General features: G+C 41.0%; 1 protein-coding gene across 1 annotated transcript in view; it reads left to right on the top strand.

Annotated features, from left to right (window-relative positions):
* TBC1D9 (TBC1 domain family member 9) overlaps positions 1 to 15,263 on the top strand; it is a 106,596-nt gene that overhangs the window by 45,475 nt on the left and 45,858 nt on the right. Inside the window, exons 2-3 of the mRNA XM_069493303.1 lie at positions 62 to 172; positions 14,324 to 14,442. Coding sequence (XP_069349404.1) covers positions 62 to 172; positions 14,324 to 14,442 — 230 coding nt within the window. The remainder of the gene's footprint in view (positions 1 to 61; positions 173 to 14,323; positions 14,443 to 15,263) is intronic.

Below are 15,263 nucleotides of genomic sequence, written 5' to 3'. Positions count from 1 at the left end.
TGGGAATCTGGGAAAATACAAAGGAAATCCTTACCTGTTTCTCCCCATTTTCCACCGTCAGGCCTCCTGGTGGGTACACTTGATGTCGTGTTGGACTCCAGTGCCCGGGTGGCTCCTTACCGAATCCTGTACCAGACTCCAGACTCTCTGGTCTATTGGACCATTGCCTGTGGTAAGTAGCAGTATTCTGAAATACACGAGTTTACAGAGAAATGTTAGGATTAACAATTTTCTGTTGGTCGGGAAGGAATGTGTACTTGCTAAGTGCAATCACTGGTATTTGAGGGTAATTAACCTTAGCCATTTCAACACATGAACTCAAAGTCTCAATGGCTTAACACTGTAAGTTCTTTCTCACTCTGGTAAAGTCCTGTTCGGATCATGTTGCCTCCTTCATCTGTAGTGACACCCTCTAGAACACAAGGCCTCCAAGGTCAACTTACAAGGGAAGAGTGGGAGGTTGGAGCACACCTGTGTTTAACTTCCTTAACTCAGAAGTGACACACTCCACAGTCTGTTCCACTCATGCCTCATTGGCTAGAAGTAGTCACATGGTCCCAGTATAGCTGCAAGGGAAGCTGGGAAATGAAGAGGACCATGTGGAATACGTGGGTATATTAAATGAGAACCAAGTATATCCTAACAGTACTTCCAGAGTAGGGATTGTTTATTTCTTATGATGATAATCTGTAATGCTGTGCTGGGCTTAAAATGGTGGTAAGCAATCTTGCTATTACTGGATCTCTCACAAGAATTCCAATCCAAAATGGCCAAGTTATTTATTAGTTATTTGTTGTATGTGGCTTTTAAAATAACCATAGGAAAAGCAAGGGCACTGAATGAACACTTTTTTTAATTTTAATTTTTTTGCCTCTACTTGATTTTTTATTTTTATACCCTCCATAATTTCCACTGTTATTAACATCTTAGCATGGTATGTTTGTTGCAATTAATGAACCAGTATTGATGCATTGTTACTAAGTAAAGTCCATAGTTTATTCAGATTTCCTTAGTGTTTCCTAATTTTCTTTTTCTGCATCCCATCCAGTGTACCATATTATATTTAGTTGTCATAACCCTTTAGATTCCTCTTGACTCTGGAGGTTTCTCAGACTTTCCTTGTTGAGGATGATCTTGATAATTTTGCAAGATATTAGTCACGTGTATTATTGTAGAATGCTCCTCTATTGGAATTTGTCTGGTGTTTTTCTCATGATTAGACTGGAGTGGAGAAAGATCACAGAGATAATGTGTCATTTTGTCTTGTCATGTCAAGTGTATATATTATCAACATGATTTATGACTGCTGATGTCCTCGATCACCTGCCTGATTAGTGGTTTTCAGGTCTCTCTACCGTACAGTTACTCTGTTCTCCTCTTTTCACACTATACTCTTTGGAAGGAAATCACTATGCACACTTAAAGAGTGGGGAGTTTTTTCTCTCTCTCCTTTAGGGTAGAATATCATAATTTATTGGGGATTCTTAAGTAGTTTTGTCTCTTCTCCCTCATTTATTAATTTATTCAATTATTTATTTTTCACTCTGGGTTATAATCCAATACTGCTCTATTCTTTGCTCAAATTGTTCCAGTTTTGGCCATTGGCAGGTTTTTTAGTTGACTTCATTCATTTTTTAAATTGATCTTTACTTGGTAGGAAGTGCTATACTGGGATCTGAAAATATAAAGACAATTAGATTTGATCTCTGCTCTTGAGAAGCTTACAGTCTAGTGAGGATACAAATAAATAGTCAATTACAGGCCAGTGTGAACAAGTACCATACATTCCCATTTGATGCTGGGTGCCCGACTAAATACCGGAAGAATATAGGCCAGCCTTCTACATAAATAGAGCAGCTTGTCTGAGTGTGATTTCAGGCTGCTGGAAAGCTCCAGTGCCCTGGTGATGCCCTTAAGGATTTAGTGGTACTTGAAATTCTAACTGTAGCTATATCCCTTTAAATTTACACTGGTTGAGATGCAAACAGCCCCATGAGAGACAATAGACTATAACTCTCATTTGTATATGCCTGTGAATGAGGGCTTCAGGGTTTAGGGAATTGGGAAAACTCTTCTAAAAGTGAAGGATGGGAATGAGAGGAGGGGATAAAGGGTAAAGGAAGAGGGAAGCTGAGATGCTGAAGACAGACTTCCCGGTGCAACCTAGGCTTAGAGAAAACAGCACTCCAGCCACCTGTACAAGTTCACTCACTGCTAAGGAAAACTGTAGAAGGTGCAGAGCCAAGTGGCCTGTGGTGGCTGGCTGGGAAAGCGTCACATTCTAGCAGCAAACAAGCTAGAATAGTGTTTCATAGCCAGCAAGTAATGAAGTAAAGAGAAAGGAAGTTAAAATCAGGGAAAGCCACTGAACCACTCAACTTGATGGCAGTGTGGAAAGGACCCTGTGGCCTCGGTTGCACCCACCTTCCACCGATCCCACTCCTGGTGCCCAGGTGAGATCCTTGGGAGGTGGGGAACCGCCCCCTGCCCCCTGCCTGCTCCCCAGCCCTCAGATCTCTCATTACATCCCTCCAGGCTCCTGGTCTTCCCTGCTCAATTTATGGTGATATGAGGAATTGGTTTGTGCCTCTGGGACTTTTCATCTTCTACCCCTCAGCAGTCACCATTTTTGTCATTGACGTTTATATTAATAATGTCATTGCCTAACATTATGATGACTCAGTCAGTTTCTTGGGCTTTGGCACTCCATGAAGCAGATCTTCCTACAAATACTCTTATGGGGTAGAACCGGGAGTTACAAAGCTGAGTTATTTCTGAATTAATTTGCTGAGCCAGGCTAAGGAACACTATGCTGTAAATGCTGATGGTGTAATTTATATGCTAAAGAGATATACTTTTATTTTCCTAGTAATGCCTGTCAAAACGGCATGATCTCATTATGATACACTCAGAATGGTTTTAGCTTTTGTATGTATTGATTACTCATAGACATAGCTCTGGAATTTCCTTATGGAGGACTCAACAGAAGTGACAACTGTTGTGAAAGTCCCATTCATCCATTAATTATTCTTTCTCATCAAGTTCTGTTTAAAATCCAAATTTACTGGCTCCCTTTCATGAGAAGATTTTAAGAGTGAAAGCTGCTGCCATAAGATTCTTTTTATATTCTGACCTTTCTGTTTGTAATTTTAATTTTTTTTAATAAACTACAAAGTTGGTATGTAGTAGAAAAATAGGCCGCAAGGTTTTAATTTGCTTGAATTTCATGAATTGTTGCTGTAAGATAAACTTCTGCAGAAAATTGGGTGAGGCTAATTCACTGCCTTGTAGGGTCTACAGGATTATAAAACCTTATTCTCTAAACTTATTTGTGTCATGTGCCTTGTAAATCTTCAGTAAGCATAGACTGAATTAAAGGGAACATTTCCCATTAATATTTTGACATAGACCACTTGCTATAGATCAGCAGTGTTACTGAAAGCTCAGCACTTGTCCATGAGGCCACATCAGAAGAACCAAGAACAAGTGGTTTGAGGAGGGAGGAAAGAGACATTTTAATACTTTGCCAGCAAAGCAGAAGGATGGAGACTGCTGTCTGAAATGCCATCATCCTAATAATAAGCAGAAATACAGAGCTTTTAAAGGATGGGTTCTTAGCTTCAGGCAGTTACTGTTCAACTATAGATGATTCCCGTGCTCCCCTCTCCCGCTGAAGACAATCCCCTGACCTCCACCCAGGACCTCCCTTTACCAGGTCCTGGCCGAGCCATCTCCTTTAGCACAATAACAAAAGACTTAGCTGCTTCTCCCAACCACTGGCTGGAGGCAGGGATGCCGGTTTTAGTTCTCAAAAAGGAGTGGAGGATGTGTTAAAGAGACAGAAAATATTTTTGCCCTTTTTTTCCAGGCCATTCCCTCTGTTACAGCAGTAGTCTTCATGGTAGATCCTAGTTGTATTATTTGCCTTAGCCTTGAGCCACGTGAAACCAGGCAGGAGGAATTTTTCCATCCTAGTGTAACTGATTGCCAGTATAATAATCACCTGGCCTTTGGCAATATGAACCATACAGAAAGCAAGCGGGGCTAGAGTTATCTGGTGAGACATTACTTTCACACACTTCTTTTTATTATCTTCTAATGGTCTATCCAGATTGACTTGAAGAAATCGATTATTTACATTTCCTTGGCATTGAGAACTTTAAATGGGAAAGGGAGTCAAAACCTTTCCTAAATCATGACACTTTCTTTTCACTAGAACACAAAATGCAGTCTCTGTTCTCTTTGGTTGATGGGCCATTGGGCCAGCAATCCTAGCCTACAGAAGAACATTTTGCTTAGTGCTTTGCACAGTAAGTTGTACTTTGTGCCATCTCTGAGAACATAAAGGAAGCAGCTTTGTAGGAATTTCCAGCCTGTTTGTGAGCTGGTTATGCTGTACACTGACAATTCGATTCTGGCACTCCTGGCTTACCAGTCAATTGACTGGTATTTTGCACCTGGGCTCACCTTACAGTACTAAACAGGGGCAAGTATGCCTCCAACAGATGGTGACTTGGACGTGGTGCCCCAGAGGCAGAAGACAGCCCAGTCATTTGTACTCCGTGGCCCTCAGTGGGCAAACGGAAAAGGGTACCCCCTTTGGCTTTCTCCATTATAAGAACAAGAAGGTTCTCACAGTAAGAAGAGTTATACAATCTCAATGGGAACATGGACACATAGAAATGCAGGTAATTTCAAGGATGTTTTCTAAAGAAAAGAGTTCTGGGACAGCTTGGGAAAAGAATTAGGGAGAAAGAGAAAGAAGGAGCTGTTGACAGTTCCCTCTGGATACGTCTGAACTTCGAACAGAACTAATGAAGGACATGGAGTGGAGGGGATGTGTTTGACCAACAGCTCACCGATAAGGCAGCACTGAGCAGTGCCTTGATTTGGCTGCCCATTGGTTCGGTTTGCCTTTTCTTTACCATTCCAGAATCTCATCTGGCTAGAGGGTCATTCCGTTTCAGAACTGAAAGACACATCGGCTATCATCTCGTCTGCCCCTCTTAGTTTAATAAGATACAGAGGCAAAGTGAATTGCCCGAGTTTGCATCCTACTTATAGCTAATTGTGTGTGTTGGGTTTGTTCTGGGTGGGAACCTGAAAAGTATGTATAGGAAGTAATGCTGTTAATGGAAAACTTAGATAGTGATCATAATGCCTGAGAAACAAAAGCTGCAGGAGTCTGGAGAGTCTGGAGGTTGTAAATGTGACTCCCACCACAGACAGCTGCAGCAAGACTGGCATTCCTGTCCCCACTGCTAAGGACGAAGCTACCCCCTCCCCTATCTCTGCAAGTGTTGCTCACCACACCGCCCCCCCAAAACCCTCTATAAAACCCAAGGCCTTCCCCTCCCTCCCCTCCCTCCCCTCCCTCGGGGTGGATGCCTTTTTCAACCTCCACCCATCTGCACACAGATGCTCAAAATAAACAGCATTTTGCCACACATGAGGCTTCGTGTGTCTCCCTCCTGGCTCCAGACCTAACAGTGCGGAGCTCATACCAAGTCCTCAGGTCTCCCCACTCCCATCCCAGGACTTTTTAAGTGGTACCATGTGAGCTTTTATGATTAAACATTCTTTTAGGCAGCAGCTGGTAAGAGCCAGAGTTTAATCAGAGATTGCTAATAGATTCTGCTCTTGCCATTATTCTCCACAGTAGACAGAGAACATGTTGGGTCATTTCGTTGCCTTCCACATAAGACAGACATAATGTGAAAGTTCGTGAGTATTTTTATGATCGTTTCTTGGTCTGCATACCTCCTGAATAGTTTCTCGTGTCCTTGGCAACACAGCAGGTTAAAAAAGCAAACAAAAAAACTTGCTCTTTTTTCTTCAGACAATACATGTTCATTGCAAAAATTAGAAACTATAGATAAGGAAAAAGAATAAAAAAGAAAAAACTATATAATGCCACATCTCAAATCATCACCTTCCAGACTTTAAAAAGTACATAATACACTTTATATATTTTATATATCTCTGTATAAAATATATATGTATATATACCATATACACTATGTATATGCTCTCTATATATGCTACTTATATAAATATATATAACATATATTTAAAAGCAAATAAAAATGAAAACAGTATTTAATGTAATGAAAATAACTTTCCATAAGCTTTCAATAAAATGTATTTATTTCTATGACACCAATTTTAATAGGTAGATATTCTATTATGTATATAACACAAATTATCTAATCAATTGTGCTATTATTGGAAATCTAGGGATTTTCTCCTAATATTATTGCATTTTGAACAAACTTAGTGAATATCCTCCTAACAAAACCTTTGCACATTCTCTTAATTGTCACCTTAGGATAAACTTATGGAAGTAACAATGTTAAATCAAAGAATATGCATATATTTAATATTTCTAGCCCAATTACCCTCCAGAAAGATAGCCATTTACATTCCCTCCATCTGGGTAGGAGAGTGCCATGGCACTTAAGTAAAATAATGTCAACCACTGATTCTTAGCTGCCAAGGTCAAATGAATTACCTGGGGCTCTCTTTTTTCAAAGTGATTATAAAGCTATGAGCATATATTTATGACCTGTGAGAGATTATAAGCAGAGTTATGTCAATACTTATAATAGTTACACAAGGAGTTCTCGGCATATCATATGTACCCTTTACAATCAAACATAATGGTGCCAGGGCCAGAGAGATTTCTGCTGAATGCATATTATTCAGGCAATAATTAAGCATCTGATTTTGTGTCCTGACATCAGAAGTTAGAACTATTTTCTGAATCACATTTCAAGATGGGGTCTTTGTGTTTTGCTGCTTATAATAGCAAAAGTAACTGTTTAGTGCTTTCTATGTTCTAGGCTTATGCTAAGGACTTTCCATGTATTATTGTCTGACTTAATCTCCAGCACAAACCAGTGTGGTAAGTGTTATTACCTACATATTACAGATGAGAAATCTGAAGCACAAAGAGGTTAAGTAACCCACCCAAGGTCCCTAAAGCTAGTATGTGGCATTGTGGGTGTTTGAAATCAGGTGTACTTTTTGACATCAAAGTTTATGGTCTGAGGTATTATGTAATATTGCCTCCCTGCTAACCAGGCTCCTGATTACTCCAGATAATCTAGCCTCTATTCATAATAACCGCACTTGTAAAATATGTTAGGAGATGGCAAACTGTACAGTTAAGAGCATAGGTTTTGGAGCCGGCAAAATCTGGATTTGATTTCAGAGAAATGTGAAAGCCTGTCCTCATTTATAAAAGGGATTATAACTGGACCTACTCGTAGGACTGTTATGAGATTATATTCAATGAGTCAATAAAGCGTGGCAGCTGGCCTTGCTAAGCACAAATAATAAAGAACATTACCATTATCATCGTATTTAACCTGTTCATAATTATGACTTTAATTAGGTGTGTATTTGGAAAAAGTAGATTTCCTTTTTGTTTCTAAAAATGTTTCAAATCACCACATTATTTTTGGGTCTTATCTTTTGCCCTCTCCAAATGCAAATTTGTAATTTTTCTGGGTGTAGAAAGTCCAGTGATAGCTTTGTAAACAGAGGAACAGGTGAAGTGTGACTCCAGTGTGTTGGGTATTATTCTTGCTTTCACTTGGTATTTAAACTTTGAAATTATCGTCTTTGTGGCTAAGGTTGTATTTGGACAAAGCCACATAACAGATGATTTCTTCATTTTTTTTCCCTTTATTTAAGTAGATGCAAGTGCTATTAATTTAAAGACTGGATCAGCTTAGTGATCCTAGCAGCCTGTTCTGAACCTGAAAACTAGGTTGGTTGCTTTTTAATCCCTGCGAAGTTTAGTTGGTTTTTGTTTTGTTTTGTTTTGTGCTGTGTCATGTGTGGTTTTTACTTTTGTATGCACATTACAAATATCTCCCTACACATGTGCATATACACAGTTACAATCAGTGAGAATTTACTATTTTAGTTATTCTGGAGTATAGATTTTTCTCAAGTTCTGGAGTCTTGCAAGTAAAATGTATCATTAATCGTGCATCACAAAAGAAATATCCACCAAACAGCTATAGGTGGGGCCTTAAGCCTTTGTTCTTAATCCTCAGAAACCAGATATAATAGAATTATTTTGTGGCTCCACCTTAATGCTTCTTTCTTTTTATTTCAAGTAGACTTCTGGTGCTTTAAGATAGATCTCAAACTAAGCGAGAAATTAGACTAGGATGATGTAGTAGTTTTCATCATCATAGGTACCATTTAAAATTTGCCCAGATCTATACATAGTGCCGGTGGCCATTATTTTAAAGAACTGCTCTAAATGATAAAGATTCTCATTTTTCAGAAATTAATGTCTAAGTAACCTTTAGCCCATCACATCTGTTGATCTAGTTTTTACCACAGTAGAACGCTGTAACTTGGTTTTCCTGAAGGATTCTCACACTGGACACCAGCTTTCTTTGTTGTTCCAGCTGATTACACAGTCAGGTCAGCTTGTTTGTAAATGGAGCCTTTCCAGAAAAACCGGCCCTTTCTTTGTCTTCTGATCATCTTAACACAGTTTGCTCAAACTGCTGTGTAAACAGACCAGTTCCTTTTCAGAGCCATGACCAAAGAGCTGCGTATTATCTCACTTTAAATAACAAAAACAAAACATTCTAAGACCTCAATCATTGCAGCACTTGTACTTTCGTGAGAAATGAAAGTGCCATTTATGAGGAATATTGAGGATCCAGACATATTTCCTTTGGAGTCTCCCTGGTTCCTACAGGGTGGTCCAGAAAAAGTGACATTAGCTCTGTTATCTCTGAGAGGTAACTTTAACCTTTTGTTTGTTCTGGGGTAAGACATATACCACCTGCTTCCAGAAATATTTTTTACTGGACGGGCATCTTCAGAATTTGTCTGGTCTGTTGGAGGAAGCGAATCCGATCCTGCCTTATCCTCATACTGTTAGTCACCAGAACCTGGAGCCAGAACCGCCTATTCTCGCTGAGTCTTTGTGCAGTTAGGAAAGAGTTCGTCTGTGCATTTGTGCAGCAAATGCAAATGTAGAAGTGCTTTTACATTATTCTCCCTGGAAAGTGTCTGGTGGGTATAGATAGGACTCCATAGTTCAATTCCTAAAGCTACTGTTGACTGATGGCATTTGTCTTTTTCTTTCCTCAAATAGTATGGGATAATAATGGTTTCATATAATGATATGCAAAGTTCTTATCTGAAATCCAGTCTTCTGGAACTCTTGGTATCTCAGGTTTGGATGTAGCTGGAAGAAACCTCCAAAACGTGTTTGGCTGTGCAGGAGCAGGCCCAAAGCGCTGAGTACACCGAAAGAGTTGAAGACCCAAAGATACTGAGATTCACAGTCAGTCCTGTCACCTCTTCTCTACATGGGAGCAGGGAGTGGCTGGTGACAACTCCAACAAGCCAGGCTTTTCATGTGACACTGACAAGTGTAGGAGAAATAATGAGATAGAGGGCAGAACAGACACAGCACAAGCAGCAACAATAGGTCTGGGGCCAGCGGTGGTAAGTGAAGACAGAAATGTGGGTGTTACATCTCTGGCAGTGAGCAGTATAGAAAAGAGCCAGTGACAAACACGGTGTTGGGGGCGGAAGGTAGGGATTATGGAAATGATGGACAGTGGGCAGGGTGGAGGGCGGGAGGGCCTGGGGCAGCAGAGGAGACAACAGGCGGGGAAACGATGGCAATAGTAAACCTGAACTTCAGTACAAGAATATTCAGATGGCTATTCGAACATGGGGTGGGCAAGACACATCTCCGCGCCAGTGCAGGTTGGAGGCATGAGTGAAGGTTTGCTGAGCGCACACATGCACGCACAAACAGTTTCTACTGTGGGCATGTGGGCAGGGGATGAGCATGTACATATATGAATGAATATGTGCATAGAGAAAACTTTGAAGGCAGCATGTGCAAAGCTGAAGACACAGCTGTTCTACTGTTGGTCTTGCAGTGGATGGGCTTTTCTATCCGTGACAACCGGGGAACAGTGAGGTTGAGCTGAGGTGGTGGGGTCGGATTCTATGACCACTGTAACAGAGACTCTAAAAGTCGAATACCTGGTGTGAGGATCTGGTAAAGGGCAGGGCTTGGTGAGATACCAGTGAAGAGCCAGGCTGCCCTGGCTGAGCCAAAGCTTAGCCTCCGGAAGGCATATCCGTGATCAACATAGGCAGGGGCAGATGAGAGGCAAAAAGCAGAGGCTGCGAATTGTGCCTGATGGGTCTGCAGCTGAGTCCCGTTATTACCGAACCAAACTGGGGTCCGCTCACCAGGTGCAGCAGAGCCAAACACTGAAGCCGAGAGTTGCAGCTGGAGGAAAAAGCTTTACTGCAGGGCACCAAGCAAGGACTACAGTCGGCTAACACTTAAGACCCAGACTCCCGATGGCTTACATGTCAGGGTTTTTAAAGACAGGGGTGTACTTCGGACAGGCAAAATTGCAAATCAATACAGAGAGGTGATACATTGTCCTGGCCCCAAAGGGCAGGATATCTTGAAGTGGGGGCGGGGGGTGGGGAGGGTGGCATAGGTACATTCTGAGATTCTTAGATTAGTGAAAAGGAATGTTAAAATGGGTGTGACAGGCCTCTCAGGGTGAAATTTAGAGCATAAAATAGCAATCAGAGTTCAATTCCTCACTTCCCACTTACCTGCATTTTCCATCCGGTGGGTTTTTCTGAAAAAGAACTCAAGAATTTATGTTAAGTTTCCTTAGGGAACCAGAGCACCTCCTGACTGTGGCCAGCCTGGAGGATGGTTGTTGTTCCCCTTTATATTTTAAGGCTAGCCAGGTGCCCGGAACTTTCCCTGAAGGGACTCAAGATGGTTTCTGCTAGTGCGGCTTGAATCCCCCAAATTTCTGATAAGGGCTAAAGGTCAATCTTGAGCTCTCCCTACTCTTTGGCTATTTCTCTCCCAAGCTAGCCAGCAACCTGCTGGGACTCTTGTTTTCACAAACATCCCAAAAGAGCCAACAGAAAAGAAATGTAAATCTTTCTGTTTAAGTTCACCAGCTCACAGCCTTTAGGATTTGTTTCTGTAGCCTAAAGGTGTTCCTAGGAAGCTCCCAGACCAGACAGCAGAGGGTAAACTCCAGGCCTTTGTTTCCTGCCCAAAACCATATCTCAGGGGCAAAAATGACATCCCCTGTGATAGGCCTGACCACATCTCAGGGATAACCACGTCACCAGGAACAGAGAAGAAGCAAGAAAGACAACGACGTCTCCTCCGGACTGCCTGCTCATTACTTCACAACATTACTATTTTTTCTCTTTGTCCATATAAATGCAGAAAGCCACCTGGCCAGCTGCTGGCATCTTCCTTCTCTTTCTTTGGGATGCCATGCTCTCCCCACCGCCCTCTCTCTTTCTCTCTCTCTCATTCTCTCTGTCTTGCTAAAGGATAAAATAAATTTTACTTATATATCTTAATCTCTGTGTGAGAAATCTCTCTCCACCCACACTGTGACCACCTACTAAGCTTTCCACCCCAACAGTTTCTTTTTTTTCTTAATTTCCGTGCTTGGGGGGGCTGGCAAGCCCCTAAGAGGGGTCCCTGTGCCATCTCACCGTGGGTCCCCGGAGTGCCTCTGTCCTGAGGTGCAGCACATTTGCCAGTGCCAGCACGCACAGATGGAACAGCCAGGTGGAGGGCACATGGCTGGCATTTATTCTGTACGAGGCTTTATCTGTATCTGCAGCATCACAGCTAGTGATGGTAGTGACCTGCTTACAGACAAGATAGGGCTCAGTATGTCTTAGAACATTTTCCAATTAGTATTTAAAATTTTTAAGTTTAAAATGTTTTAAAGCTCTCTGGAAAATTTCAGAATGACTCATTCCCTAAATAGGCATTGTATTTTGCATTTGAAAAGTATTTTCTACTTTACAAAGTGTATCTGCAGACTTTGTTCCTTGTGATTTTTACAACATTGCTCTGAGATGGGTAAGAGTTTTTTGTTGTTGTTTTGTTGGGTTTCTTTTTTTTCTTTTCCTCCATTTGCATTTTGCATGCAAAGTATTTGAGACAGAGATTAAGTATCTGACTAAAGTCACCCAACTGGTGGCAGAGAGGGAGGGGTATCCAGATGTCCTGAGTTCCAGGTTTTGCCCTGACATTTTAGTACAGTCATCCTATTGCTTTCACACGTGGTTACCTATGGCCCGGGATGAGTGAGCATGAAAAATGCCCATGAAGAGGAGCAGACAATCTATTCTTTAATCTTTTCACAGCACTGCTCTCCACTAAATCTGCTTTTTATCTTCTACATAAACATCCCTTGTAGGTAATTTTGATGTTTAGTCTTAAAGTAAAAGAAAGTGAATGTGGATTTTGTTTTGTGATATTGTAAATATACTTGGTCTTGGATCCAGTTTCCTGGTGTCTAACTCCTAAAATCTTTGGAATCTCCAAAGTGATATCTTTTTGTGTGCTAATGAGTTGATTGAAGGCTGGCAGCCCCTAGGTAGCTTCAGGATGGGGGGCTGGTCACCTGAAAAGACCAAGGCAGAATTAGAGAGTGGGAACTTTCAGTCCTATTCTCCCCACCCCCTTCACCTCTGGGGAGAGGAGAGAGGCCCAAAGGTTAAGTTGATCACCAATGGCCAGTCATTTAATCAGTCATGCCTATATAACAAAGCCTCCATAAAAACCCAAAAGGACAGAGTTTGGGGATCTTCCAGATAGCTGAACACGTGGAGATTCTTGGAGGATGGTGCACAAGGAGGGAGCATGGAAGCTCCATGCCCCTTCCCACATGCCTTGCCTTATGTAATTTTTCACCTGTATCCTTGTAATATCCTTTATAATAAACTGATACCTATAAGTAAGTGTTTCCCTGAGTTCTGTGAGCCGCTCCAGCACATTAATCAAACCCAAAAAGGGAGTTGTGGGACCCCAACTTGAAGCTGGTCAGTTGAAGATATGGAGGCTTGGACTTGCTACTGGTGTAGCAGGGGGACACTCTTGGGGACTGAGCCCTCAACCTGTGGGATCTGGCACTATCTCCAGCTAGATAAATGTCAGAATTAAATGGGAGGACAACCAGTTGGTGTCCACGCTGCAGAACTGATTGCTTGCTTGGTAATGGAGAGAACCATCCACATACATTTGGTCACAGAAGTCTTCTGTGTTGATGGTTGTTGAGTGAGACAATAGCAAAAGCACTTTGAGTTTGTGCGCAAGTTTTTCTATGGTTTTGTTTGGCCTTTCCTCAAACAGTGGATCTGAAATTTCTCAAGCATACCTCTCATCTCTAAGAGATTTTAGGTCTGCTGCCACAGTTCTGAGTATAATTGAAGATACGTTTGTGTCTCCTGCCTTTCTCTCTTTGTCAGGAATCCGAGTGAGGTTCTGAGATCTCTTGAATTACTGGTGACAAAGGACAGAAAGAAAAGACACTTTAAAGAAATCAATTAAAAGATAACTTAGAAATCTAAGGAGAAGCCCGAAGGGTGAATCAGTGAATCACAAAATCCTTTAGTTCTGGAATGAACAGTGCATACAATTTATGTATATGACATATGGATGATCTATAAAAAAAACTACTTTTCTATAAGATCATTAACAATTATTAAGGAAATTTAGTCTAGTATCTTTATAATGATATCCTGATGGCATGCCTGTTATGCCCTGCACTTGTGAGCAAAAAACAGGGTGACGGTTATAGATGCTGCAAGGCGAGGATTGTTTAAGTTTGGAGGTTGCTGAGTGAGGTGACTTATGCTTCTTATGACTGACTGAAATGTAGTGATCAGAAGGAGGCTGCAAGGATGACCTCATCCCATTGCATTTCAAGGCAGCCGTGCTGGTGAGAGCCAGGCTGCTGTTCCCCAGCGACAGTCCATTTTCACATCTCATTCATAATTGAAGTGAGTGAGGGTGATTTTTTGCCCATTTTAAGAGGTGGTTACATCAGATCTCCAGCATACCAAAGCTCTCATATTTTTACAACTTAACAGCTGTAACCCAGTATCTTAAGATCTATGTTAATCTGTAAAGTGCAAGTTCTAGAAGGGAGAAAAGAGGAGGGAAGTGCTAAATTCCTAGTGTAGAAAAGCAATTTTGAGAAATGTTGACACCTTCCAATCTGAGACAGTGTCCTCAAAGCTTCCGGACTCACCTGATCTGACTTGACTATAACACAATACTTACTCTTGGGTTTCCACATCCTTAATTGTCTCGTGTGTGTCTCCGCTGGAGGACAGAAAGCATTTTAAGGCAGAGCTCTTGGAATGGTGGTCTCCTTTGATGGTGTCAAATATATGGATGAAATGAGCCTGGTTTAAAATGTCTTTGGCATGGAATCTGACATTTATTATTATCATTTTTACATTTGTGCAGGCGGTTCCAGGAAAGAAATCACAGAACACTGGGAATGGCTTGAGCAGAATCTGCTGCAGACACTCTCCATCTTTGAAAACGAGAACGATATCACCACATTCGTGAGAGGAAAGATACAGGTAGTGGTTTGTTTTTTTGTTTTTTTTTTAATCCAAAAACTATTTTAATTGGAAATAATTTCAAATTTGCAAGACCATTGTAGAAATAAGAATTGTTTAAAACACACTTGTATACCCCACACCCAGATTCATCTGTTGTTAACATCATACCCCATTTGCTTTATTATTTATGTGTTCACTGCCTCTCTATTTGACAGGAATTTTCCCCAAGTACTTCAGTGTATATTTTCTAAGAATAGGGATATTCTATTAAATAACAGCACTATGTTTATCAACTGTAATATTTAACATTATACTTAAATTTAACAATGCTATACTTTAATAATATTCTAATTTTGTTAATTGGCCCAATTTTGTTCTTTATAGCCTTCCCCCCAACCCCACTCCAGTATAGGATGCAGTCTAGGAAGGTATTGCGTTTAGTTTTCATTTCTTTAATCTCCTTCAAGCTCATGGAACATTTCTATAGCCTTTCTTTATCTTTTGTGACATTGATGTTTTAGAAGTACACAGTTCTGCTTTTTTAATAGAACACTTTTCATTTGGGTTTTGTCAGATGTTGCCTTATGATTCAATTCAGATTTCGCATTCCCGGATGGAATACTACATGAGTGATCTTGTGTCCTTCTCAAGGTGTCGTTTCTTGAGGCACCTGGTACTCATCTGCCCCTCATTGGTGTTACAAACCCAGACAAGGTGTTACCCAATTTCTCCACTGTAGAGTTACTAATTTTGTCTCTGCAAATAATAAACAATTTTCTGTAGGAAAACATTTTAAGACTACACAAATAACCTGGTCCTTACCAAAATTCCCCTCTTAA

This window comes from Eulemur rufifrons, chromosome 18 (assembly GCF_041146395.1).
Source record: "Eulemur rufifrons isolate Redbay chromosome 18, OSU_ERuf_1, whole genome shotgun sequence".
In the NCBI taxonomy this organism is placed as follows: domain Eukaryota; kingdom Metazoa; phylum Chordata; class Mammalia; order Primates; family Lemuridae; genus Eulemur; species Eulemur rufifrons.
The sequence above is the reverse complement of the archived record's forward strand: the minus strand, read 5'-3'. Positions and strand labels throughout refer to the sequence as shown.